Source organism: Rhinichthys klamathensis, unplaced genomic scaffold (assembly GCF_029890125.1).
Source record: "Rhinichthys klamathensis goyatoka isolate OS25496 unplaced genomic scaffold, OSU_Roscu_1.1 h1tg000032l_1, whole genome shotgun sequence".
In the NCBI taxonomy this organism is placed as follows: Eukaryota; Metazoa; Chordata; class Actinopteri; order Cypriniformes; family Leuciscidae; genus Rhinichthys; species Rhinichthys klamathensis.
This window is the reverse complement of record NW_026606581.1, coordinates 62,592-90,431: the sequence shown is the minus strand read 5'-3', so window position 1 is coordinate 90,431 and position 27,840 is coordinate 62,592. Positions and strand designations below refer to the sequence as shown.

The 27,840-nt window shown below is 37.2% G+C and overlaps 1 protein-coding gene across 1 annotated transcript; it reads right to left on the bottom strand.

Moving 5' to 3' along the window:
• Positions 1 to 94: 94 nt before the first annotated feature.
• Positions 95 to 27,627, bottom strand: msh4 (mutS homolog 4). Its single transcript, XM_056245478.1, has 25 exons — positions 27,536 to 27,627; positions 27,244 to 27,332; positions 23,724 to 23,808; positions 23,428 to 23,516; positions 22,623 to 22,707; positions 22,000 to 22,119; positions 21,706 to 21,869; positions 20,464 to 20,574; positions 20,182 to 20,297; positions 19,470 to 19,643; positions 17,196 to 17,325; positions 17,056 to 17,098; positions 12,910 to 12,977; positions 10,099 to 10,173; positions 9,778 to 9,842; positions 8,705 to 8,874; positions 6,303 to 6,439; positions 3,046 to 3,149; positions 2,842 to 2,966; positions 2,503 to 2,703; positions 2,139 to 2,257; positions 1,716 to 1,844; positions 1,381 to 1,555; positions 423 to 511; positions 95 to 316 (listed from the first exon to the last, which is right to left on the bottom strand). The coding sequence occupies exons 1-25, from the start codon at positions 27,600 to 27,602 to the stop codon at positions 128 to 130; spliced, it is 2,919 nt and encodes a 972-aa protein (XP_056101453.1). The 5' UTR covers positions 27,603 to 27,627; the 3' UTR covers positions 95 to 127.
• Between the last annotated feature and the right edge of the window lie 213 nt (positions 27,628 to 27,840).

The following is a 27,840-nucleotide window of genomic DNA, read 5'->3' as shown; positions in this document are numbered from 1 at the left end:
GAACCATTGGTTTATATCACCTCAAAGTGGAACACATGGACTCATATGGTTTTGGTCTCAGTTTAAAATAACATTTTATTTGATTAGTAATGTTCCTACCCCACCAACCCATTTCACACGCCAGACCTCACTCCTCTATCTCTACTGACTCAGTAGCATTGTGAATTTCAGCCTCATACTGTCTTTTCAAGGCCTTCAGGTAGTGACGTAGGCTCTCTGGGTCCAACCGTGAGTTACGGGCCGTCTGCAGCAGTCTGGTGGCTAGACGATAGTCTGCCCTCTGTTTCCGAGTGGCAGGGTCACTATAATGCTTGGCCTGTGGACAAGACAATGGAGATATAAGGTAACTAACTCTGCAGGCTATCTGTATATGATTTTTCTCCTGTACCTCTAGAATATATAATTCATGAATCTTAACATACCCACAGCTTTTGGCTGATTTTAGCTGAGACAGTTTTGGCCTCCTGAATAACTTCTGGTGGTAAATTGGTCATCTCTGCTGCTCTTATACCTAAACAAAAACAGCAGACAGCATACTTATACTATGCCCTAAAAGTATGTTTGTACCTAAAAGTTTCTGTGAAAAAAGTACATACTTTTGAGTGTGTAGCAGAAGAAAAGAACACACCACTTAGTCATGATTGCGTCTTTAACGGACCACTCTGTTGCTTAGTTATGTGCATCCTGTCACCATTTAAACTAAACTGCCCTGACAATCATCTTGTCACAGTTAAAATCCTCCACATACAATTGAATTTCCTACCATATCGGAGAGAAATGCAGTAGCACGTTGATCTGCCAATCGTGGGTCTTTCATGCAAAGAACTCTCCTCATGTTTTTGCATAATGATGCATTTAAAAGTTAATGACCAAACGTATCTTTATTAAAGTTCACAATGTTGTTGCTGATGAAATTTCTTATGGATTACATTGAATAAATATATTTTCGTCAGGTTAGATACTAATTATTAATCACTCAAAACACTTCAAAAGATCTCTACTTAACCATCGTTCTCACACATCAGCCATGTTTGTAGTTTAACACTTTTAAAAAAAAATCCATGTTTGTAGTTCTAATCGAATCCTCGTCTAACGCGCAATGGGTTGTGGGCAATATTAGCCATTAGAGCGTAGACCATCCGGGTATCTTTGGAATACTCGATTCAAAATACTACGATTTGGAACACACTAATTCTAATTTCGAATACTATTTAGAACAGATAGTATGCGAATTGGAACGCAGCAAATGTGTTGGCTTCACTTATTCCACACGTTCAACAGATATGCAAATGTGACTTATATAATACTATACCACCATACAATAAATTGTCATAGAATAGATTAAATAGTTTAGAAAAGCTTGGAATAGTCTTAACCCACCATAGTTGCGCTCCTCTGAATGTCCTCGGCTGAGCTGGTATGTGTAGACCACCTTCTCTGCTCTACCATCTCCTGCGCGGACGTGCTGAACCTGCATGTGCTGGTTCTCCACGTTGGGGTAAAGAGTTTCCAACTGGCACAGTTCAAGAAAGTGCGTTGCAAAGAGCGTGAAGGCCTAGTACAGCACAAGTTTTGTTAGTTACTTACGGAAATACTGTGAGTAGAGCAATGTTAGAATAACCAATCAAGTATGTTTGGTATATGTGAATACTTATTTGTTTTCTATATGCCTCTTTACTGTATAAAATATACTCTTGATAAAATAAATACAGCACCTTAATATTGATGAAGAATTCGCAGATACTGTGGCAGATACCAATGCCTTCCTCTGGACTGGTGCCTCGGCCCAGCTCATCAATAATGATAAGTGACTTGTTGCTTGCATTGTGGATGATGTAAGACACCTAGGAGTGCAGTTAAGTATTTAAATGAGAAAATACTTTTTTAACTGCATGTGAGACAAGCTTCAGACCTATCTGTATATGCCTCTATATAAAAGTACTGTGTATATAGCTATTTATTGATACATACCAAGACCATGTGTAGTAGAAAATTACATGGAAATATCAGAATGAACACAAAAATACATGTGTAAATAAAAATTTTAAGACTTGATACTATACTTTAAGGTTTCATTGATGAAATTTCAATAAAATGTTCTTGATTAGCTGTTTAAAACCGTTTCTTCCACAATTTACCTCTTTCATCTCAACCATAAATGTGGAAGAGTTGGTCTCAAAGTCATCGTCTACTCCTATCCTGGTGAATATCTGATCCGCAATACGAACAGAGGCGTACTCCGCGGGCAGAAAGGATCCTGGGAAAAAGACGACATTCTGAATAAGGTTGTTTTGATCCCACAGGACTAGACAGCTGGTGCTAAATCATGCAAATGAATCCATTATCTTAGACCCTACCACAAACCTGCTCATCATTACCCACACTTACTCTATACTAGTGGTGTTTGCGCGTATGGGAATAATAGAGTGATCTAGTGACCAAAAGAGTAGTAAACAAGTAACAAACAAATATTATTATTTTTATAATAGCAACTCTGTGTACCTATCTGAGCCATTATCTGGCAGAGGGCCACCTGCTTAAGGTAGGTGGACTTGCCACTCATGTTGGGGCCTGTTAGGATCACAAAATTGCTTCCCTCAGAGATGTAGATGTTGTTGGAGATGGGTTCTTGCCCAGAAATGCGCTCCAGGATGGGGTGGCGACCCTTCTTTATTGCCAATGTATCAGTGAACTCAGGACGCACTGAAGGAAACAAATACTTAAGTTATTAAGTAATTAAAAAGAAAATCAATGCTGTCAGTATCTAAAGAAGGAAAAATGTATGTCCTCATCACATAAATGTAATAATCTACATTACGCCTATATGGCGCTTAACATTACCGTAATCTGAGACAGTGCAGGCGTGAGCCAAAGAGAGCAGCATGTCCAGCATTGACACAGCATCAGACAGTTTGTACAGGCAGTAGATTTGTTCATAGACCTCATTCAGTAACTTGGACACAACCCTGCAGTGCACATAAATACCATCTATGACTAAAATGATTCTTGCACTAGTCATCTTACTTTGAGCTACCATATACTCACACATAAGACATGTGAAAAATGTCTTTCAAAGCCTCCTCACAGTGGTCATTCATTTTCATGAGGTCTACAGTGGTGAACGAGCAGTTGTTCTTCTGTCTGGTCACCTATAGTGTTGAGGTTAAGCCCATTAGCACTTGCTATTCAACACTATAATCCTGTAAAGCCTGACATATGAAATAATAGTCTGAAAAATATAATTAATTGAACTACATATAAATGTAGTTAAAAACACAAAAAAAACACAAAAAAATTCCAAATAGAAACAGGACTTTTAATAAGCATAAAAAATTCACAGAAGAATAAGAACAGAACACAAACGAGACCAAACAAACAGCCGAGGAAACCAAAGGCTTATATACACATTGAGATTTAATTAACCAGACCAGAAACAGGAGTGGGATTAATCAGAAACTATTGACCAAGGAACACAGGCAAAATGGGATGAGGGAAAGCTAAACCAAAACACGATGAAGCTAAACAGACATAGACGTCATATTTGATACTCAAATTTTAACATGATTTTTCTAAAATAAATAAATATTTATGGATAATTAAACAGGGCTACACAGTGCGACATATGTTATATGTAACATATGTTATATAACATATATCTGCAACATAGTTTTTGTTTTTATGTCAAGCATGTTCTGGAAGATTTAAATATTTTTGGAAGGATGTAGAGACTTATTGAGGGTGTTTGATAAAAATGTGTCTTTTGTGTATTTTTTATTTTAAAGATATAAAAGAAATGAATAAAGATATATTGTATAAATATATTAAAGTATAATAGTGAAATACATAGCGCAGTTAATAATTTTCCTGGGAAACTATAATATGCATAAGAAAAATGGGCTCTTTGTGAAGGTGAAAATGCCTTGTTGATGCATTTTCATCAGAGGAGAATGGCCAGACTGGTTTCAGCTGATAGAAAGGCAACAGTAACTCGAATCACTCATTTCGACCGAGGTCTGCAGAAGAGCATCTCTGAACGCACAACACATCGAACCTTGAAGCAGAAGAGCAACAGCAGCAGAAGAAATACTGGTGCCACTCCTGTCAGATAAGAACCGGAAACTGAGGCTACAATTAGGGGTGTGCCATATCATACCGTTCACGATAATACCGGTATAAATTTTGACATGATAAAAAAGTGTCATATCGCGATATCAATGATATAGCGACGCGATGACGTATGGCGCATTTACTTTTTCTAGCGTGCACAACAACATCACCTGTCTGAGAGTAAGAGCAGCCTGTCAGCCTCTGATGACAATTTAGTACATAAAAAGGGAGCTACTTCAATAGAATGGAAGAGGTTTGGTTACAAGAGGTCAGACCTCCAACAAAGCACAATATTTTGCAAAATATGCAACAAAAAAAACTGTTACTGCTAGGTGGAAACACAACAAGCAAAAACACACCGTCGAGTACAACCAAACTTTCTCCGAGACGCAATTTAAAAAACAGCTTGAGTGTTCAGCGGTGCTGCCGCGTCTTCTCTTTCTCGTCTCTCAAAATGTGTTGCACAAGGCAAGAGTCAAGTGCTGCAGGCGGCGATACCACACTCTCGCGTTTAGGAGTCGGGACATAACTGAATTGTCACTTGCACAATTGGGCCATCAGTGCATCACAACTAAAGTTTATAATTTTCACGTCTTCTTAAGTCTTATCAGTTTAAACATTCAAGCGATTTTAAACTATCCAGTAGGCTACTCGCGCGCTCTCTGAGAGACTCTGAGCGTTTCTCTGCGTGCATACATACAGTAAAGCCGCCTCACAAACAGCTCGCGAGTAACAAAAGTAATTTTCCCCTGGATTATATCGCTTTAATGGGGGGTTCAAAATTCCGGTCTTGCTAAGTATACTCGTAAACACAGTCGGTTATGTATAAAACGCATGTGACAAACAGTATAATAAAAATAGCAATGGATCAGTGCACTAGCAGTAAAAGTGACAGCAGCCACATCTGTCTGTCATTAATGTTGTCGTCAAAACAACAAAAGATAGCTTTAATTGTAAGGAATGAGAATTAATAGCCTATTTATTTCGTTTAGTCAGGAATCAGAACTAAAAGACTGTTATTTTACATGTGATTACTTTATTCAGTTTCTGTAGTATTTCTGAATACTAGTGTTAGACCTACCCAAAAACTTTTGTCTTTATTTGTATCTTTATTTTTTTTTTTGTATAGATTTTTGTTACTTTTTTCAATTTAATTCAAAGATTGAAATCAAGCTTCCTTGTGTTGTGTAAACACAACAAAATTACCCCATTGTAAAAACACAATGAGTGAGCAAACATGTAGGCGAGATAAACGTAATGAGAAAAAAAAAAGAAAAAGATTTTCTATATCGTCATAAATATCATTATCGCAAATATTCTTAAAATATCGTGATATAATTTTGAGGCTATATCGCCCACCCCTAAATACAATTCACACGGGCTCACCAAAGATTGGAATAACATTGCCTGGTCTGATGAGGCTAGATTTCTGCGGTGACATTCAGATGGTAGGGAAAGAATTTGGAATAAACAACAGGAAAGCATGGATCCATCCTGCCTTGTCTCAACGGTTCAGGCTTCTGGTGTTGGACATTTTCTTGGCCCCGTAATACCATCTGAGCTTCGTTCCATGTCCCTTTATGACCACAGTGTACCCATATTCTGATGGCTACTTACAGCAGGATAACATGCCACATCACAGAACTCAAACTGGTTTCTTGAACATGACAATCATTTCACTAAACTCAACTGGCCTCCACAGTCACCAGACCTCAATCCAATAGAGCACCTTTGGGATGTGTTAGAACAGCGGGAGCAACTGTCTGATGCTATCATGACAATATGAACCAAAATCTCTGCAAAATATTTGAGCACCTTGTTGAATCAATGCCACGAATAATTAAAGCAGCTCTGAAGGCAAAAGGCGGTCCAACCGGCGGTACTAGCAAGATGAACCTAATAAAGTGGCAGGTAAGTTTATATATATACTCTATATTACTAATTAATATTTTGGTTACATTGCCCCCAACAGGTTTTTCAGCAGTGTTGATCATTTAAAGGCATTATAAATTTCCTTATCAAATATGATACAGGCTTTATAGGGTTAACCTATAGCCAGGAAAGTGCAATATTTATTGTCTATTTAAGAAGATTTTTATCTTACATGCACACAGATTGTGTATTTAATTTTTATGTTACATTAAACACTTATGAAAACGTTCAGTAATTTTTTTTAAGTTGATGTCTTTGCTCACTCTGATGAACCCCTCTGGTAACTTCCCCGCAGGTAAGACCACACCCTCCAGCCTCATCTGAATGAAGAAGCCACGTGTGTTGCTGAAACTTGTTCGGAGGGGTAGGCTGTACTTCTCTCCAAGCTGAGCCACCAGTTCTGATCATCAACAACACAAACACGTCAATAATGCTAATGTTCATGACTAACATATAAACAGGATGGAATTTGGAAAGATCTGATTAATCACAAACTATATGGACTGCATAACCGACTGTGGCATTTCATTTAAACATATGCACACATGGCCAACCACATTTACAACACCAAACGTACAAACTTTTTATTAAATTATGAATTTAATGAACATTAAAGGGGTGATGAACTGAGAAATCAAATTTTCCTTGAGCTTTTGACATCTAAGAGGTCATCATATTATAAGAATATCCTGTAAGTTTCAGAACTGAAAACGTCCTTGTTAGTCCAATAAAAGCTTTTATTGACACCAGGCTTAGCAAACGACTCGTTTTTCAAAGTGGGGAACTATGACGACAAAGAGGATAAAACACCACCCCCGCAGAAGAAGATCAACGCCTACTTCAACATGGACGGTTTAGCCCCGCCCACCGATTCGCGCATTACACGTTAAACTCATTATAATATGCAAAACTGTTATCCACTCACAGCAGTGGGCGTTTATTTCTAAGTCTTCAATGCGAGACGCCCATAAAAAAAACGAGCGTTTTTGAGCTAGGCTCAAAACTAGGGTAGAAAATAGCCTATTACTTATTCATTTTGATGTTTTTGAATGTAAAAACCAAGCGAACATCATAAGTTGACCTCAGACAACAATATAAAAACATTTAAAAAGCCAGTTCATGACTCCTTTAAGAGTTGACCTCAGGAACCAAAATTCAATAATAAATTTAATGCATTTAATGGTAATTTAACATGTGGCGGTGTGGTTATTGCAGATGAATTAGTAATTCACAATAACCTACATATTCATCCTTTTCATAGTCCACTAAAGTTAAAGTGTAAATTGCAGGTAAAAATTTTCACGAAGATAATGCAATGTGCTTACTAAACATAAAGATAAGAACCGCCCACCATTTTTTTTTTATGTTTTTTATACCAAAATGCTGAATATAATATGAAAAGTTTACAGTGGTTTTAAGCACGCCCCCTCCCTTCCACTAGCTGGGCGTGACGTCATAAAAGGTACTCCAAGCTTATACTCTCTATGCTTCAGGCCTGGAGTTGAGTTATATTGGAGACCTAGCTAGCAAAAATGGTTAAATATTGTGTTTGTGCGGGATGTACGAATACATCAAAAACTGGGGAGAGGCTCCACAAGTTCCCCAAGGACAAACGGCTGATTCGTGCCTGTAAGTGTTAGCATACCCGAGGTAGAGCTTACATCGGGCCCAAAAAATTCAAACAAGACCCTACCCGAGCCCGCTGTGTCCGAGCCCGGTCCGGCCCTGCCCGACACATTAACTGTAATTATGAGCCCGGTTTAAACCCGACTATTTTTTAATACGTGGGTCGTTATAACTGACGTTCTCATACTTTCTATATTACTTTCTCCCGCCCGCAACATTTATGTTTTGTCCCGCTCCCGCCCGCAAAAAGACTTTTTTTCTGTACCTCCAAATACTTTCAAGTTAGCCTACGTGTCGCCACCATACACATCAGCATACATGCTCCTGATCACTGTTATAACATAAAAGCAAGCGGGCTAACGTTACTGCGTGCATAGTCTGGCATGACTGCGCGCAAAGTGCGCTCCCTTAATAATTCCTAAAAAGCTGACATCAGTTCATCGCGATCTCACACATCTCTGTTATTATCAATGAAGCTTTCATACACTATGTTTGTTATAATTAGAGGATTTGCCAGCATACAGAATTCAGCACTGAACAAAAAGTCCGTTTTGAGCGGTGAGGGGAGTCCATCGTAAATGCTTCTGATTGGCCATTATTGCGTTCAAGAAATCAACACATATGTCTGTGATTGGCTACATCGCTCAACGCTGCAGACATGTTAGAAATAGAAACTCTGCCTGTAAACCGTTTCTATTTTGTTTTAGTTGTTCTTATTGCTTTTCTGCAACAGATGAATAAAAATGTATTCGTTTTTATGTTTTATTCATAGATATTTCTAGTTTGCGGGAGTCCCGCGAATCGTTTTATTCTCCCTCAACCGGCACACACAGAGTGAGTGCATTACCGCCCGCGCTCCCTGTTATGACGTCATCACCCAGTTACGTAAAAAACATGCTACCTTTGAAGAAACCCCAATCAATGTTATTTTAACGCATTTTAAGACAGAAATTTTTACATAAATACACATTGAGTACTTTAATTTACACATTAATTGGTTGTGGTGGTTAACCTGCAATTTACACTTTAAGGAGCTCACCTGCTATGTCATCTATCACCTCTGTGTAGGCTCGTCGTGCAATATCTAAGAATTCGCTGACGTTGGGCCGTACAGCATAGCACTTTTGTGTGCGCATGGTCAAACTGCCTTTCATATAGCTGGTGTCATCATTAATCAGCGATTTGATCTGATCCAGAATGCTGTTAAACCTAACCCAACACAAATGAGAAATGTTAAAGATAAAATAGTAAAACCTGATGGGCTGCATTCTAGAACTAGAACTAAACCATCAAATGCACATATGAAAGTGCTGATTGAACTCTGTACTCAAACATGGGATTCTTTGTGCCTCCTGTGTTAACGGAGAAGTCCGGTCAATTTTAACATTGAGCTCATTTTTTTGTAAATTTGGAGTGCTGTCAGTCCAGAGACCAACGACAAAAACCGGTGTTGCCTACACCGTGTTATCCTCTTTTTAAAATTTACACCCTGTTGACTTAAATGGGGCAAGTTTTAAACCTGCTTTTAGCCTCTTAACATCCTTGATGTGTCATTACAAGTGCACAGCCACGTGAGTGACTTTATTCAGAGTGAACACGGTGAATCTGACTGCAGTAGATGTGAAAGATATGAATAAAAGTGATGTTTTATTAGCCAGCGCACATACCGTATTTACTTCCTTTTATCGGTCGAAGTCCACAGTAGTCGATTGTCGAGTTCACGCGCGTTCTCTTGAATTGCTTAGTAACCAATGATCGTGCGCGTGAACTCGACAATCGACTACTGTGGACTTAAGTGCCAAAACAGGAAGTAAATACGGTATGTGCGCAGATTTACCGTGTTCACTCTGAATAAAGTCACTCACGTGGCTGTGCACTTGTAATGACACATCAAGGATGTTAAGAGGCTAAAAGCAGGTTTAAAACTTGCCCCGTTTAAGTTAACAGGGTGCAAATTTTAAAAAGAGGATAACACAGTGTAGGCAACACCGATTTTTGTCGTTGTTCTCTGTACTGACAGCACTCCAAATTTACAAAAAAATGAGCTCAATGTTAAAATTGACCGGAGTTCTCCTTTAAAGTTCACATAGCTAAGTGTGTAAAACGTATTACCTGCTGTCATCAAGTGAGGTATAATATGCTTCCAACAAGGGTGTTTTGGAATGTTGCAGCATCGCCTTATCAGGGAGAAATTTACTTGTTTACATTAACATCGTTACTTATACTGACCAAAATGTTAAAAATTAGATTTTATGTCTAAATAATGTCAATTTTGATTTAATGTTGACTTTACACTGAGGTGAGATGGCTACTGCTCTTATTAATAGATGAAAACATAAAAGGTTTAGTTAAAATATGGGTTCTTTGCAGATTATGTACAGTCCTTTTAATGATTTGGAGTCTTACAGTATTTTTTAAAAATGCCCAAGTTACCTTCAGTGATGGGACCAGTTCTAGAATGTGCTTTAGCTTAATTATTTGCGTTATTTTTGCTTCAGCCACCGGTACCTACATGGAAAAACATAAAAAAGATTATTAACTGCTAAACTATTGAGGGTCACTAATTCAAACAATGGTTTAAAAGTCTTTTTGAAGATGAAAAGTTTGAATTTATAAGCCAAATGTCTCTCTCGCTAAAGGATGAAGTCTATATCTACTGAATTGTGCCTGCTACTTAACTATCATGTAAAAAATTGTAACCTGCAATTGTTAAATCTTAAAGAGATATTTTTACCTGATTTATCTCATAAAAATAGTTTTATTGGTATAAATTAGGGATGTCAACGATTAATCGATGATCGATTAATTGTCGATAACACGTTTAATCGATAAACCTTATCGATCATCGATTAAGCAGGTTCATGCGCGTGCGTGCTGCTCAACCGCGAAACATGTAAGCGAGCGCGCCGGAGTTATGTTTGGGACTATTTTACACCTTCATCATGACTATAAGTTTGCGTGTGCATTCGCTGCCTTTTGTTTTGTGCAAATGTAAGTTGTAATAGTTTATTTTGTGTGTGCTTATCTATATCTGATTTATCTCATATTGGATGCAGTTGGTTAAGAATTGACGCAGCGTGATCTTTAGCGCGCGCAGCTCAAATGGCAATGCACGACTAATAACGACTATTGGGACTGTCATATTATATAACATTATAAAGAGAACAATATTGTAATAAAACATTGTGAATTCTTTTGGTTTAGTTGCCGTGTCGCGTTGTTCCAGGAAGAGCGCGTCCACAACATGAGTCATTCTGAATGGCACGTAACTTAGTTCAAGTTCACTTGTGCATTCACGTCATTTTGTGCAGATATAATTTGTAATATTATGTTTATTTTGTATATATCTGATTAATCTCATAGGATGCGTTTCTTTGAGTTAAATAACGTGCTAGCAAAGTGCTCAACAGTTAAGTTATTCATTCAGCGCGCGCCGCTCAAGCAGAATGCACGACTAATAACGAGGATTAATTTGGGACTTTCATATTACATAACATGAGAACACTATTTTATTAAATCGGTGTGAATTCATTGGGTTTAGTTGCCGTTTTAAGTGCGTTGTTCCAGGAAGAGCACGCGTCCACAAGTCACACATTCTGACAAGCGCATCTGAGGCGGCGTTGGTGACACGTTGTATTAGTCGTTATATTTGATTATTAAATATTTAATTTAATTCAGGGCCTGAATTTCGTTTTGGAAAATGGGGGGGAAATCGGGGGGATTTGTTTTTTTGAGGGGGAGAAGGGCGGGGGGCATTTTTTCCAAACAAAAATTACATTTATCTTGCCTAAATGTTTGCGCTCATTGCATTTTTACAATGGGGTAATATTGTTGTTAAGAGTTTACACAACACAAGGAAGCTTGATTTAAATTGTTTAATTAAATTGAAAAAAGTAGCACAAATACAATAGAATAAAGATACAAATAAAGACAAATAAAGAGAAAAGTTTTTCAATGGGTCTAACTTCATATAGGCCTACAGAAACTGAATAAAGTAATCAAATGGAAAATAACACTGGGTAGTATTTTAGTCCTGAATAAATTAAATATATATAGGCTATTAATCCTGATTCCTTTAACTTAAAGCTATATTTTGTTTTTTTGACAACTAAATTAATGAGCTAGTGCACGGATCCTGCGTTCATTATACTGGCATGCGTTTTATGCTTATTAAAAGACAAAACCGACTATGTTTAGAGTATACTCACGAAGACCGAAATTGACACAATTTTGCGTGTTAAAGCAATATAATCCGCGAAAAATAACTTTTGTTACTGGCCAGCTGTTTTTGAGGCGGATTCTCTATGAATGTGCGCATAGAAAATAATCTCTTAGAGAGCGCGCGAGCACTGATTAGCCTAGTTTAAAATCGCTTGAATGTTTAAACTGGTAAGACTTAAAAAGACGTGCAAATGGTAAACTTCAGGCACGATGCACTGCTGGGCCGATTGTGCAAGTGAATATTCCGTCATGTCCCGACTCCTAAACGCGAGTGTGTCGCCGCAGCGCTTGATGCTTGCCTTGCACAACACATTTTGAGAGAAGAGATAGAAGACGCGGCACCGCTGAACACTCACGCTGTTTGTGAAATTGCGTCTGGCGGATAGTTGTTAAAAGAATTATTTGATTTTATAATCTGTGTGGATTACGATTGCGGGAATTTCCTGCATTATAAATGGGAGACCTGTGGGAATTATTAGAATTATGCGCAATCCCGCGCCGAAATTCGAGCCCTGTAATTTAATTATCAATCACATCGAAACATTTTACAATCCTACTAGCCCTTTATTTAGATTAAAACCATTCTCATTAATTTGGTGAGGAACATAGCGGTTTGAGCAGCATTTGCAGACGCTGTCATGCTGTTGGCCATATGCACTGCAGCAGACGCATATTGCAGTATTAAGGCTAACGATTAATCGATTAATTGATCGTTAATTTAAACGACGATCGATCATGGGAATTTGTGAAAATTGACATCCCTAGTATAAATTAATTTATCTAGGTTGGTTCAGTGATGTCAAATATTATTTTTGACTTAAAACCAGTTAATTTAGATGTTTCCATTTGTAGGTTACTTTTTTTTCAGTGTAGACCTGTAAGACAGTGTAAAATTCTCTCACCAATGATATTCTAAATTAAAATTAATTAAAATAAATTAAAATTACCCACCCCATCGCCCTCATAAGAAAGCAACCTCTTTAAGTTTAGTACTCTGGAAAAAAATGTGTTTCCTATGCCTACCGTCTCTTGCTTTGGGACCTGAACAAGAGCAGACAGCAGCTCATCTATATCCGGGAACTGTGCAATGGCTGTGAATAAAAGCACAACATCAATAATGTCCCACCATGGAGTGGTGCCAGGCAAATATTTAGGCATCTGGTAAACATTAATACATTATGATTGTGGGTGCAATTCTAGGTAGGTCTGATCCAAGAAATTAAGAGCTATTAAGATCACCAAAAAATTGCTCAATAACAAGTAAGGCCTGTTTCACACTGCACACATAAGCAGCAAGTAAGCAGTGCAGTGCATATTATTTTGGCAACCATGTTTACAGTTTGCAGTATAAGCTGTAAAGTTTTGGTACAGAACCTGTTTTTCTTGTGTGTTTTTTTTGTGTGTGTCAATACTCAATACTTGACTACAAAAATGGTAGAGTTTGGGTTTGTAATTTGGCTAATACCTGAATGTAAATATGGCTCCCTCCTCATGTAAATTAGATTTCATGACGATCAAGTTTGCCACAATTCTCAGTGGACCACTTCTGATAACCATGGTTAAATTATTCTTATTATTAAATGTCATCTTGTTGTGTTGTTGGGTGCAAGAATCAATGAAAAATTAATATGCTTTATCTGCAATTTTTTATTTCTAAAAAATATTCACCTCATTAAGATTGCACCTTAATGTCACTCTTTACATTGTCGTCTTCATGGCGCTGGCTAGGCAGAATTGCGGATCGTACCACACAAGTCTTGTACTTGACCATTCAGCACATAGTTATAGGCATCTAAAGATTTACATGCCCTCCGTTTCTCTATCAGGTAGGTGTAGAAGTCAGGCCACTCAACCGGAGGTAGCGTTAGCGTTAATCCTGTCAGAACGTCCAGCGTGTATACTAGGGATGCGCGGTATACCGGTACTGCAAAAATACCGGTATATATTATATTTCAAACGGTACAATATCATAATTTTGTTCAATTCGGTATTTGATGCGCTGCTGTTTCGAAGTTCACCGCTAGGCGGCAGTGCGCTACCTAAACTGACACGGGTCACGCGAAACCGGCACGCGGTGACAACGGAGGAACGCGATGGATCAAACAAAGCTCATTCGAATTTCTACACGCCCGAAATTAATAAATAGAGAGAGCAGTATGAGTGAAATAAGGCATTACTTTGCCTACAAAAGTAATGAGAAAAGTAAGGAAACATATCTCAATGCACCACTCTGCAAACGGGGAGGCAACACATCAAATCTGCCGAAGCACTTGTCAGTTGTTCATCTTGACTTGTTCAGAGAGTTCAGAGATCGACAGGTTAGTCCATCATTCAACTGATTTAATTTAGACTTTTATTGAACACTGAACAGCGCACATACATAAGAGCTTATCAATTATATATGATACGGTCAGGGCCGGTTCTAGACATTTGGAGGCCCTAGGCAATATTCATGTTGGAGGCCCCCCACCCCCAATAAAAAACTCTTGAAACAAATATGATTCCTAACCTTTTAATTTATACAACATTTAATTTTAAATGTTTTTACTTACACAGTACATAAGTTTGGACACATTACTATTTTTAATGTTTTTGAAAGAAGTCTCTTATGCTAATCAAGCCTGGATTTATTTGATCAAAAATACAGATAAATAATAGTGAAATATTATTAAATAGTTTGGCTATTTTACTACTTTAAAATATATTTATGTGATGCAAAGCTGAATTTAGTGTAATGTGATCCTTCAGAAAACTTTATAATATTCTGATTTATTATCAAATGTTAGAAATGGTGCTTAATATTTATTTTATAACCTGTGATACTTTTTTTCAGGATTTTTTTTTTATTATTAAAAAGTTGTTTAAAAAAAGTCTTCACTATCACTTTTTATATATTTAACACATCCTTGCTGAATATTCCTGTTTTTCTTTTTTGTATTTTTGATCAAATAAATGCAGGCTTGTAGAGCATAATAAAAACATTCTTTCAAAAACATTAAAAATAGTAATTGGTAAGAGGTAATCTCTTTTTTGTTTAATGAAGATTTTATTGTTATTTTGCTGTTTTATTCAATTTATTCACAGTTCCAGAATACCACTTCAGTGATATATGCTTTTATCATTTTTTTCATAGCTGGTATGGGCAGGATTTTCCCCTCCCATTTAATCAATATTGACTGCAGATATTGTCATATTATTAATATAAGTAGGCCTAATATGATATTATGCATTGCATTGCTAGCTTAAATATGCTATACACAAATGAAGTGGAAGAGAAAGACACGATCGCTACTGATTAGAAAAAAAATTCTAAACTGATATTATTGGCGTAAGTAGGCTGATGTCAGACAGGGTATAATCTAATCATCAGCAGAATTTAGAAGATAGACCCGAGATCCTTTATTTGAAACATTTAAAAATGTTGTAGTGTGTTGGCTTTTTAACTTTGAATACAAACGTCTTGTCTTTTACTTTTGTAGTGTTTTTAGTCAGCTCCCGACGCGATGTTATTCATTGTTGTACGCGCAAATTCAAAGCGTCGCGTCTGGGCACGTTAATGACGCTCGCGCTCTTTTAAACTCGTAATAAAGCGGTGAATGATTTTTCCAGAAATGACGCTGATCTACAGTACAAGTTTATATTTAGAATACATTGCAATCACTCCAAAATAGATGACGACAACGCACACACCTGCATTAGAGCTGTGCTTCTTTGCGTGCCTATTTAGGCTTTTGCTTCGCAGCACCTGATGGGCTGGCGTTAATGTGACGTAATGTAACAGTCTATGGTTAAGATAAACATCGTCACTATTTTTAGTTAATTAATAAATATTGAAATAAATTGTAGATAGGACATTTGTAAAAAAAAAATACAAAAAAAAAAAAAAAAAAAATGTATCCCTCTGTCTGGGCCCCATCCCGCCAGTCGGGCCCTAGGCACGTGCCTAGTTTGCCTTTGCGTTTATCCGGCTCTGGATACGGTGGTAAACACGAAAGCTCAAAATCTGCTTGCATGACACACTAGAACCAATTCAGTTTAGGTCTCTCTCATCATTTTTGCACTTTCAAACAAACATATATTAATTGAATTTGAATGAATAAAGAATACAAATTTGAATAATATTAATTTTAGTATTAATGATAGTGATAGTAAAATGAATGGCATATTAGTGCCGCTCTGGCGCGAGAGAGAGATAGAGAAGTATTAATATGAATATTACTAATATTACAAATTAAGCTACATTTGTCAGCATTCATTAGGTAACCACCTGACCTAACAGTATTATAGCATTTATTAATCTATATAAATCAGTAATTAAATTACCTAGAAAATTAAATATACTAATACATGTTTAGCATGTTAACATTACTTTATGCAATGCATTAATATGAACCCAAACAGTAACCAAACCAAGATGAATAAATGCAATAAATGTTGATAATTCTCTGTTGATGCATGACAGCTAATGGTTTACATGTCATTTCATTATTCTATTATTATTATTATATGTTAATCTATTATTATAGATATGAACCTATTTTAAATGTATAATTGCAAGGTTTAAAAATAAAATAAAAATGTAACCTACTGTATGTTCCCTGACTGAATTTTTTATTTTATTTTTTACATTTTGATACCTTTTCTTTGCACATTTGGTAGCGGAGAGTTTCAAGCAGTGTTTTTCAAGTGTCACTTAAATTTTGAGACCGTTTTTTTTATTTTTACCTGTGGTATCGATTTAGTATCGATACCGAGGTATTAGGTTCTGGTATCGTACCGAAGCCAAAATTGTGGTATCGAGCCATCCCTAGTGTATACAGTACGGGTCAATTTCTGTCCGTTAAAATTAACTTTTGCAAATAACAATCGCGGTCCTGGGCACTGAGTGACCATGCACATTAAGATAAAATCGGATTTTCTCCAGTCATTGTTAAAAACAAGCTAACATAACTTGCAGACTTTACGTTAGTGAAGCGGCCAGAGGGATCGTTCTGCCACCACCTAAGCTCCGCCCACATAAAAATGTCACCATGTTTACCAACTGAAAATTGGTCTACAGACCTAATAAACACTTAATCGTCTGAAACTGCAGCTTCGAAGGGTAAAACCAGTAGGAAAAACAGCCTGAAACAAAGTCTCTTAAACTGACAAATAAAATGAAGTATTTACCATTCTTCAGACCAAAGAAGAGCTCTTCATTCTGCAACAGCTCCTGGAAATGAATCAAAGAGAAGATTATTTAATTAATGAGTGAGAGAAATAACTGAGTGAAAGAAAAAGAAAAAAACATACAGATAACAGGTGATCACCTCTATGGTGTCCAAACGTGAGTTGATAGTGACCTCATCCAGCAGGGGCTCAAGAATATTGGAGCGTAACCGCCGCTCCCCACCGGCAGTCTTAGTGTAGTTTAAGACCCCAAACAGAGTGTGCTCACTCCTGCAAATAACAGCATACGGGTCGGTTACTGACATTAAAGTCTGCATGAAACAGAAGTTTTGATAGCCTTTTCTTCCTTATAATGACATATATCTGAGTGAAATGGCAAGAAAAATGTAGGGCCCTCACGCCAGTAAACACATCATCAGAGAAGAGGGCCCTGTTTACACCTGGTATTAAGATGTGTTTTGTCGATCGAAATACAGGTGTAAACGGGTCTAAAACGTTTTGAGCTTCTCCACTTTCGACCACTTCCAGAGGTAGTCGAAAACGCATTCGAACGGGTTGGTTTCGTAGTGTAAACGCTCATGTGGTCGAATGTGTTCGAACAGCCACAAAAGACCATCTACTCTCCGCCTACTGAGCTAATGCATAAATATTATGGGAAGCACGCTAGCCAGACGGGATTCAAACTTTGTCAGCTGCAGACTCAAATTTGGTTTGAAGATGATAAACGTAACAAGCACGATGTTCTCTCACCATTCCTGATTTCTAACACACACTCACAGTGTTTGGTGTGGTCTTGTGGCTCAGAGCAGAAATGAAAGCTGCTGCTCTCCATATGTTTTTCCATCGTCTCCGGACGCGTTCATATTTGTACGAGCTTAGGGTCCATTAATCCTAACCTTGTCCATTAAATCGAAAGATCCAAAAAAGCCCAGACATTTACCAACCCATAGACCCTCCCCTCGAAGAAATCAGAACAGAGGTGGTTGAAAGTGGACAAAAGAGATTAATTAAAATACTAGGCAGTGTTTCCCCTACCATTGTTTTAGGGGGGCGGCCCGCCCCCCCAAAACGCCCCCCCGCCCCCCCTAAATTGCTGACGAAATCCAGTCATAAAAAAGAAATTTACTGTATAACGCGGAATTTCATGGAATTTGTCAATCTTTTGAGGAATAAATAGAAAGCAGTTCAGTGTACACTTGAAATCAAATCGCGATGTAGACAAGTGTGTGTGGATATTAAACCACAAAGACAATTTAAATACGAATCCTGCATGTTCTGTGTGAATGAATGGTGCAGCCGACGCGCAGTTTAATTTACCACACACACACACACTGAAGCACGTGTGACGCTTGCGCTGTTTTTTGGCCTATATGAAGACACAAATGCATAAACTTCCTCTCCAGGCTCTAGATCCACTCTGAAAGTCACTTCGTGATCATTTAACCGCTTCATTTGAGAAAAACTATCATCATGACAAACACACAAACTCAAAAGGTCTTCACGGCAACCCGTCAAAATAAAAGTTCGTTTTAACTTGACAGAAATATATTACTGTTGTACAGTAGAATTTAGATATGTCCCAATGTAATAATACTAACACTAATCCAAATAAATTATCATCAAAACTGAATTTAAGGAATAATCCATGTTTTAATTTTAACAGTAAAGCTCATTGTGCAGCACGTTATTTGACAAAAAGTTTATTTAATTTCATATGATTAAAATTGATGATAAATTATAAAATTTGTGTTTTATGTCTTCATTTTATTACCAGAAAAAACACAACACAGAATTAGTGTGAAATTTTTCTTTTTCTTTTTTTTAAATGTTGTATACGTTTAATAATTCATAATACACTATTTCAATTAATTAGACATGCTTTTTGATTGCTAAAAAATTTACACCACGTATCCGTAACACGCCCGCTCCGCAACACTAGCAGTCCCCCCCCCCCCCCCCCCCTGAAAAAAAATCCTAGGGGAAACACTGCTAGGTCTAAACGAGTGTGTCTTCCTTGTCTACGTCTACTTGTGATCCAATCGACCAAAACACATCTTAATACCAGGTGTAAACAGGGCCGAGAAGAGACGTCGTAGCAAGAGGGAGAGAGGAAGTTATTTTAATTAAAGATTATTAAGAGCACATGAATTAAAAAAACAAACAAATATGTGCTCATAGTTATATTTACAAAGTTTAGGCAAAGCTTTAAAAGCAGAAAAAAAAGGACCTGACACTTCTGTCACACCAAAATGAAATCTGTGTGCTTTTTTACATTCTTTGTGTGTATTTAAATATTATAAACTGTGTGAAATGGAGCTGATCTTGGGGCATAGGATCTTTGTGGATGACAGGTGTTCAAATTCTATTGAACTAAAACTGCAGACACATAATGCTCTGTGTCTTTAACTTCTAACCTGTGATCTCTTTGGTTCACAACTAGTTCCAAGTTGCTGGCTGATATCGCGTCAATCATGGCTGTCTGCTCACTGCCAGTGAAGACCACTTTCAGTGACTTAGGAGCATATATTGAGTTCTGAACAAACTCAAAGTATTTTAGTAGGGCAGATGCAGATGCCAGGCAGTAGTATCTATAGACAGACAACATGTTTTATTTGTCATTGTTTTAGTCATATTCATCATATATGATATGTCTTACAATCAGGGGTGCAAAATTCAGTTCCTGGAGGGCCATAGCCCTGCAGAGTTTAGCTTCAACCCTATTTAAACACACCTGATCCAGCTAATCAAGTCCTTCAGGCTTATTTGAAAACTACAGGTACGTGTGTTGGAGCAGGGTTGGAACTAATCTCTGTGTGACCATCAAGGAACTGAGTTTTGCACCACTGTCTTACATATGTTAATTATTATATTTATGGAAATACATTCATATCTCTCGAAATGGAACTGAAACAGGCAAATATTTCCCACTGTCACAGTGAAAGGTCACATCTGAGATAATGTCTATCTTGAGTCCATATAGTTGGAGTTCTTATACTAGTGAATCACTTCTTATCACGTACATCTTATCTTATCGTACATGCAAAATCCTGGAACTAAAACAAAAACATGAAACAGATCCCTTGAAATGCATAAAACCCAAGTTTATCATAAAGATGGAGGGCTTACTTGGTTTGCACCTCCATCAGCACAGTGTTGAACTCAGGGACACAGAGCTGCAGTGTGTACTCCAGGCCCTTCTTCTCATTGAAGTACTTCCTCAGAACAGGAGTGAATGTGACTGACTGCACAGGTAAACAAGGAAATATTCTGCACTCAGTCATACGATTCTAATTCTAAAACTCGGTGTGCAAAATCTCTGACAATAGTGCTAATTTACAGTCTCTATGGTATGAGTCACCCAGCCCTGATTTATTGACGAGATAGAGGTAAAAAAAACAAGTATGATACCGGGAAGCTCTCAGTGATGAGGTTGTAGAGTTTTGTTCCTTGTCCTTTCACACTAGCAGTGTCTGGCATCAGAATCTCCAGAGGCATCAAGTTATGCAGCTTAGTAATTACCTGTATAAACATTTAAAATCATTGGTGTCAGTTTTACAAAGTGCATAGTGTTCTACTTAGGGCTGTCAGTTAAACGCGTTATTAACGGCGTTAACGCAAACCCATTTTAACGGCGTTAATTTTTTATCGTGAGATCACACACAGCTGATGCGAATTCTCCGCCCCCTCGTCAGTATTTCTTTCACCCTTTTATTGATGGACATTGTTACATTGAGAGATTATTTGCTCCAAGTGAGAATGTTAGTGTGAAATTGAACACAGTATTGTCAATGTTGTTTTCAATAAAAAACATTTGCACAAAGCAAGCCGATCCACTTTTCCATGTTGATAAGAGCATTAAAATGAGAAAAAATAATGGGACAAAAAGAAATCAAGAGACATTTAGAATAGATAAAAATGTGTGATTAATCGCGAGTTAACTATGACATTAATGCGATTAATCGCGATTAAATATTTTAATCGTTTGACGGCACTAGTTCTACTGCATTAAATTGTCAAAAACTCATTATCTTAGCTTTGCAAGTCCGTCGCACACGTTTTTTGCACTTGCTCTGCAGACTGAAGCAAAGTCTTTGACTGTAGGCATGAAAAGCAGCCGATCGCAGTACGAAACTTAACTGTTGCTCAGTGTAGATGCATTTTGGGAGTTGTACTTTCTATTCCAATTGTATTACTTATATTCATGAGAATCGATCGGGTCACTCGCACCAGTGCGCCTAAATATTTTTCAGTCGCACGCAGAGATATATACTGTATATATATATATATATATTATAATTACACTAAAAATGTAATTAATTAAAATGAAAGTAAAATGCTAAGCAAAGAGCAAATTCTCTTAAAATAGTGGGTCTATTGTTTAAAAAAAAAATTTTTTTAATTAAATATTACAAAGTAAAAAAGAAAAGAAAAAAGAAACCAGCGCAGATGAAATTGTTTGATAATAAAATAACAAGTAAAATGGTTTACTAACATTTTCTTTGCTTTTTTTAACATATTTTTTCTTATTTTAATCACTCAATAAAATATTGCTTTCATAATGTTTGTTGCTTTCACAATAACTGATTTCATCTTTACCTTAACAGTGACCCTACAGAGGACAAGTGGTTTAGAGAAAGGATGCATCTTTACCTTAGCATAAGTTCCAGTGTCTGCAAACTGTGAGAGCACCAGCTCTGGGCATTTGACATTGATACTGGCCATGCCAATCTCCCCCCGAGCTAAACCACGTCCCTCCACCACAGCCACTATCACAGAGGACGCATGAGACGCAGATGCAGATGAAGACGTTGTCACTAGATTAAAAGAGTTGCACAGTGAGTTATCAGTTGATTTAGCACATTCATTCTAATCAAAGGAATTAATCAGGACTAGTGACATCCATTCAGAAAAATGTATAAGTTAGTTAATTAGTTAGTTGCATACTGTTGAGGTCTCGCTGAGGGGTTCGGCCAGGGTGTGAGAGTGCAGGTGTGGAGTGGGCAGATGAACCCACAGAAGAGCTGATCCTGTTTGCTCTTCCACTGATTTGCATCTGCCATTGAGCTAAGGAGAAAGAGTAGGACTATCTAACTGATGTGGGTTTTCATGCACACATCTTAACTACTGATCAGTATTGCAGATGATCTATATGCTGTGAGGCCCAAGAGTCTGAAGGTGCCTTTCCACTGCACACAACAAACGGCAGCTGATGGACCAGAGGGTTTACTACGAGGCGACTACATTGTATGTGATACGCTCAATGTGATGTATTACAATGTATACCAATCAAATCAGTGTGCGTGAGGTGAGATTTATTAGTACAATTTTTTTAACTTTATCAGAAACACTTAATATAAATTGATAAATAAGTGATACATTATTAAATTAATATTTATATTTTTAATGTCTCCATATGTTCCCTCCAAAATTATTTGCAGTCATTTAATTTGTACTTTATACATAGCTGTTTATTGTTTGCATTTATATATTCACGGTGAAAGTTTGCTGTTGCACTCCTTTATTGGAGACATAAATAAATATTGCAAGTCAGTGTGGTTAAACACTACCTGGAGTGCTGCTGCTCGCCCCGGGCTCAGAGCTCGAACCCGGGGTCACCTCTTCAGTGAAGAACATCTGGCTGCTTTCACAGGCCTTTATAATACAACAAAAAAATAATTACTGTGAAAATAAACCAAATTAACCTAGGTCAATGTAACTATTGGCAAATTAGCAAACTTCTAAGTATAATATTTACATTATAACAACAAAAGTATAATATTAAATTATTATATAATAATATTTAATAAAAAAAGTAAAGACACTAGAGGGTATGCGCGTGACGTCACCGTCAGCCGGAGTGACTGCGGTTACGCCCAATAAGTGGCAAAAATACTGAGCTGCAGCAATGTGTATCTTTGTTCTAATTTTTTAACTAAGACAAAATAATGACAAAGATTTTTTATCTGTCACTTTGGTCTAAATGTCTGCCATTCTTTTTTATTTTATATTTTAATACCTTGTAAGGCTTTGTTTTTAAAATAGGGAAATTAGTTTGGCTGTAATACTCAGTCACTTGCAAAATAGTAAAACCAACACAAAAAAGAATCGTAATAAAATCATGAATAGTGATTTTCCTGAAAAAAAATCATGATATTTTTTTTTTTCCAAATTGCCCAATCCTACTTAAAGGGACTTTGCTATAATCTACTATTTAGAGTTGATTTGCTATTACGCCACCTAGTGGTTAAATGTAGGTACTGTAACATTCGCCAGGGCATCAAATTCGACTCCTTTATGGCAAAATATAATTAGTTCACACAAATAGTTAAACCCTGAAATGGATTTGTAAAAAAAAAAGTAAAGGATTCTCACCGCTCGGCTGTTACTGTAACCATCACCAGATGAACCCACAGAAGAGCTGATCCTATCTGCTCTTCCTCTCGTATTCAGCTGCCATTGAGCTAAGGAAAAAGATTATTAAATTATTAATTTAATATTTATATTTTTAATGTTGTCTCCATATGTTCCCCTTCAACATTATTGGCGGTCATTTCTCTATGCATTGATATTTATTGTTTGTATTTATATATTCATGGTGAAAGTTTGCTGTTGCACTCCTTTATTGGAGACATAAATAAATATTGCAAGTCAGTGTGGGTAAACACTACCTGGAGTGCTGCTGCTCGGCCCGGGCTCAGAGCTCGAACCCGGCGTCACCTCTTCAGTGAAGAACATCTGGCTGCTTTCACATGCCTTTATAATACAACAAAACAATAATTACTGTGAAAATAAATCAAATTAACCTAGGTAAATGTAACTATTGGCAAATTAGTAAACTTCTAAGTATAATATTTAAATTATAACAACAAAAGTATAATATTAAATTATTATATAATAATATTTAACAAAAAAAGTAAAGACACTAGAGGGTATGCGCGTGACGTCACCGTCAGCCGGAGTGACTGCGGTTACGCCCAATAAGTGGCAAAAATACTGAGCTGCAGCAATGTGTATCTTTGTTCTAATTTTTGAATTAAGACAAAATAATGACAAAGATTTTTTATCTGTCACTTTGGCCTAAATGTCTGCCATTCTTTTTTATTTTATATTTTAATACCTTGTAACTGTGCGTTCACACCGGACGCGAATAGCGCGTCAAATTCGCGTCTACCGCGTCTAGTTTGACGCTTGACCACTTTGTGTTAATTCGCGTGTCAATGGCGAAATTGACACGCGTAAAAACAAAAGTTTGAAGCGAAATTTACGCGCGTCAGAGGCGAAATCCAGAGGCGAAAGTTTCGAAACCCGTTCGCGGCCATCTTTTTAGATGTTTATCGAGCATTAGCATTAGCATTATTCGAGAGAGTCACCGCTCGTATATGCTCTGGAGAGCAGAAACAGCTGCGTAGGGGCATCGTCGCTGTACTCGGGTCCACCAGAGCCTCCGGAGGGTTTCAGGAGTTTCACAATTTGCTCCAGGAGCTAGGTTTGGTGGACCTAATGGTGAGGACGCTGACGAGGACAGCGTAGGCCGTATAAGCCCTCGGCCTCGAGTGGTCTATGCCTGTCGAGCCCGCGCTCTACAGTCCGGCGCAAGGTTTACCTTCGCCCGCATCCACCTAATCTGTCATTTATTTTTGTTTTGATAATAAATAAAGCCAGCCTCAAAAAGTGATTAATCTGTCCTGTGATTTTTTTCTCTCTCTCACACATCACTGTCCAGACACGAACTGATATGTTGGTTGTCTTTACATTATAATAATATTTCATATAATCTAGATATGGAATAAATAGCATTCAATACAAAATGAGTATGTCTCATATATTGAAATCAAGTTTTATGTGATAAAATATTTGCTTTGTTGTGCATTAGAACCACAGTCATATATTACAAAATAATTTATTGAAGCATCCAGATACTTCACCACGTGACAGCAGCAAGCAGCTAGGCTCCTGATTGGTTAACGTGGCGCGAATTGACGCAGAAGTTCAGATTTTTCAACTCGGGCGGCAGACGCGAATTTGCGTCAAACGCGTGAATGCACAAATAGCACTAACTAAATCATTCGCGCGTAACGCGCTTAACGCGCCAGACGCTCAATTCGCGCCATTCGCGCGAACTTGACGCGCGAATGAGGCGTATTCGCGTCTACCGCGCCGCAGGAATTTTTTACGCGCGTAACGCGTCTTAGCATTGACTTAACATTGAAATCACTCGCGCCTGACGCGCTATTCGCGTCCGGTGTGAACGCACCACTCAGGGTATATGCAGGAATCTTGAAGTTAATTTTAATACCTTTTCAAGACTTTTTCAAGACCTTCTCAATATTTTTTAATACCTCACCGCCACTTCAAGCTGTAACCATTTACATCAGTGATACTTTTAACTTAACAGTTTTAGTTTGTGATAAAGACTATAGACCACTCTGATAAAAAAAAAAAAAAATCAAATAGGCTGGGATAGTAAATCAAAGCAAAGTTTATTAAAAAACAAAACAAAACTTTGCTCCACCCTCAACAACAATCATGCTGACATGTGCCTCAGTTCTTCGTTTAAAAATAAAATAAAAATGACTAAATTCACACACTTTTACGATGTTTTTGGGACTCAAACTGTTGGACAGCTAATTCAGAAAAAAATAGGGATGCACAGAAATGAAAATTCTTGGCCGAAACCGAAAACCGAAAAAGAGGAACCCAAGGCCGAAAAAACGAAGACCGAAACACCGAAAGAAATTATGCCAATTATAAGTACCATTGCATTTATGGTTATGACTGTGTACAAACTTTACTAAAATCAAGGCATTGCAATTGCATAAATTAACATTTTCAAAGAATAAATCAATTACAAATTATGCAAATATTTATTTAGCACAATGCACAGTATAAAATAAAATTCAAACTAAAATGTTTAACTTGACCCCACTCATGTGTACATTAAATAATAATCTGCTGGCCTGCAGAAAGGTTTTAAAATGAAATGTTCTCTCATAAAAACAAAGCCGAGCACGAACTTCTCATCACACCAGCACCCAGTTTGCACGTCTAAATTAGTTGATTAGATTTTAAAAATGAGCATACACTAGCATAAAAAGCCATTTTAATGAACAAAGGTCCATGTTTAATACAAATGTACACGAAACTTAATGAAATATGTTTAGTGAAATTAAAAAATATTTAAGAGAGCGTTAATTTAGTACATATTCATATACATATTTTGTTGTAATGTCACAAGTAATAATCTCAGGGTTTACTGGGTTTTACATGATTATTTTTGTATTGGTGGTGGTACTAAAAAATAAACATTGTCACGTGTTTATCTTTCTTCTTCTCACCGATTCCTGATGGTTAGAGGACAGTTACTTGAGTCGTCCCTGTCGTTTCAAAGAATAGTACAACGGCGAGCGCGTCAAGTATAAACGCCTCGACCGTTTGGAGAGGTGCGCGCGCTGTCTGTGGAGACTCGCGCTGCGGAGGCAGGCGAAAGTATAAACAAGGCTTCCGTCTCCTCGCGGGTTCAGATATACTGAAATACGTCCACACCGTAGACATGTTGCTTCAGACAAGCACGTGCAGGTCGCGGTTTCTGTTTGCGTCATCACAACATTTCAGCCGTATTGTTTCGGTGATAAAAGTCTTTCGGCCGAAAACCGAAAATGCACTTTTGGGCTATTTTCGGCGGCCGAATATTCGGTGCATCCCTAGAAAAAATACTTTTAAATTTAAGACTTTATAAAGCCGTGATAAGACTTTTTAATACTTTTTAATGGTCTTAATTTTCCCAAAATTGATTTATCACCTTTTAATACTTTTCAAGACCCCGCGGATACCCTGACTAGGCATTGTTTTTAAAATAGGGAAATTAGTTTGGCTGTAATGCTCAGTCACTTGCAAAATAGTAAAACAAAAACAAAAAAGAATCGTAATAAAATCATGAATAGTGATTTTCCTGAAAAAAATCGTGATATTTTTCCAAATTGCCCCATCCTACTTAAAGGGACTTTGCTATAATAATCTACTATTTAGAGTTGATTTGCTATTTCACCACCTAGTGGTTAAATGTAGGTACTGTTACATTCGCCAGGGCATCACACATGAAGGATTTGTATAAAAAAATTAAAATAAAAAAAAAGTTAAAAAAAAAAGTTAAAAAAAAAAAGTTAAAAAAAAAAAGTAAAGGATTCTCACCGCTCGGCTGTTACTGTAACCACCACCAGATGAACCCACAGAAGAGCTGATCCTGTCTGCTCTTCCTCTCATATTTAGCTGCCATTGAGCTAAGGAGAAAGATTATTAAATTAATATTTAGATTTTTACTGTTGTCTCCATATGTTCCCTCCAACATTATTGGCGGTCATTTGTACTCTCTATGCATTTTTATTTATTGTTTGTATTTATATATTCACGGTGAAAGTTTGCTGTTGCACTCTTTTATTGGAGACATAAATAAATATTGCAAGTCAGTGTGGTTAAACCCTACCTGGAGTGCTGCTGCTCGGCCCGGGCTCAGAGCTCGAACCCGGCGTCACCTCTTCAGTGAAGAACATCTGGCTGCTTTCACAGGCCTTTATAATACAACAAAACAATAATTACTGTGAAAATAAACCAAATTAACCTAGGTCTTTTGTTTGCTGTAAAATGTAAAAAGAAAAATGTGGACTGTCTTCACTATGTCTGATGTTTCAATTAATGTCTTTCACTTTCCACTCAAAAAAAATAATATTAAGAAAAAAGAAAAAAATTTACCTAGGTCAAAGTAACTATTGGCAAATTAGTAAATTGCTA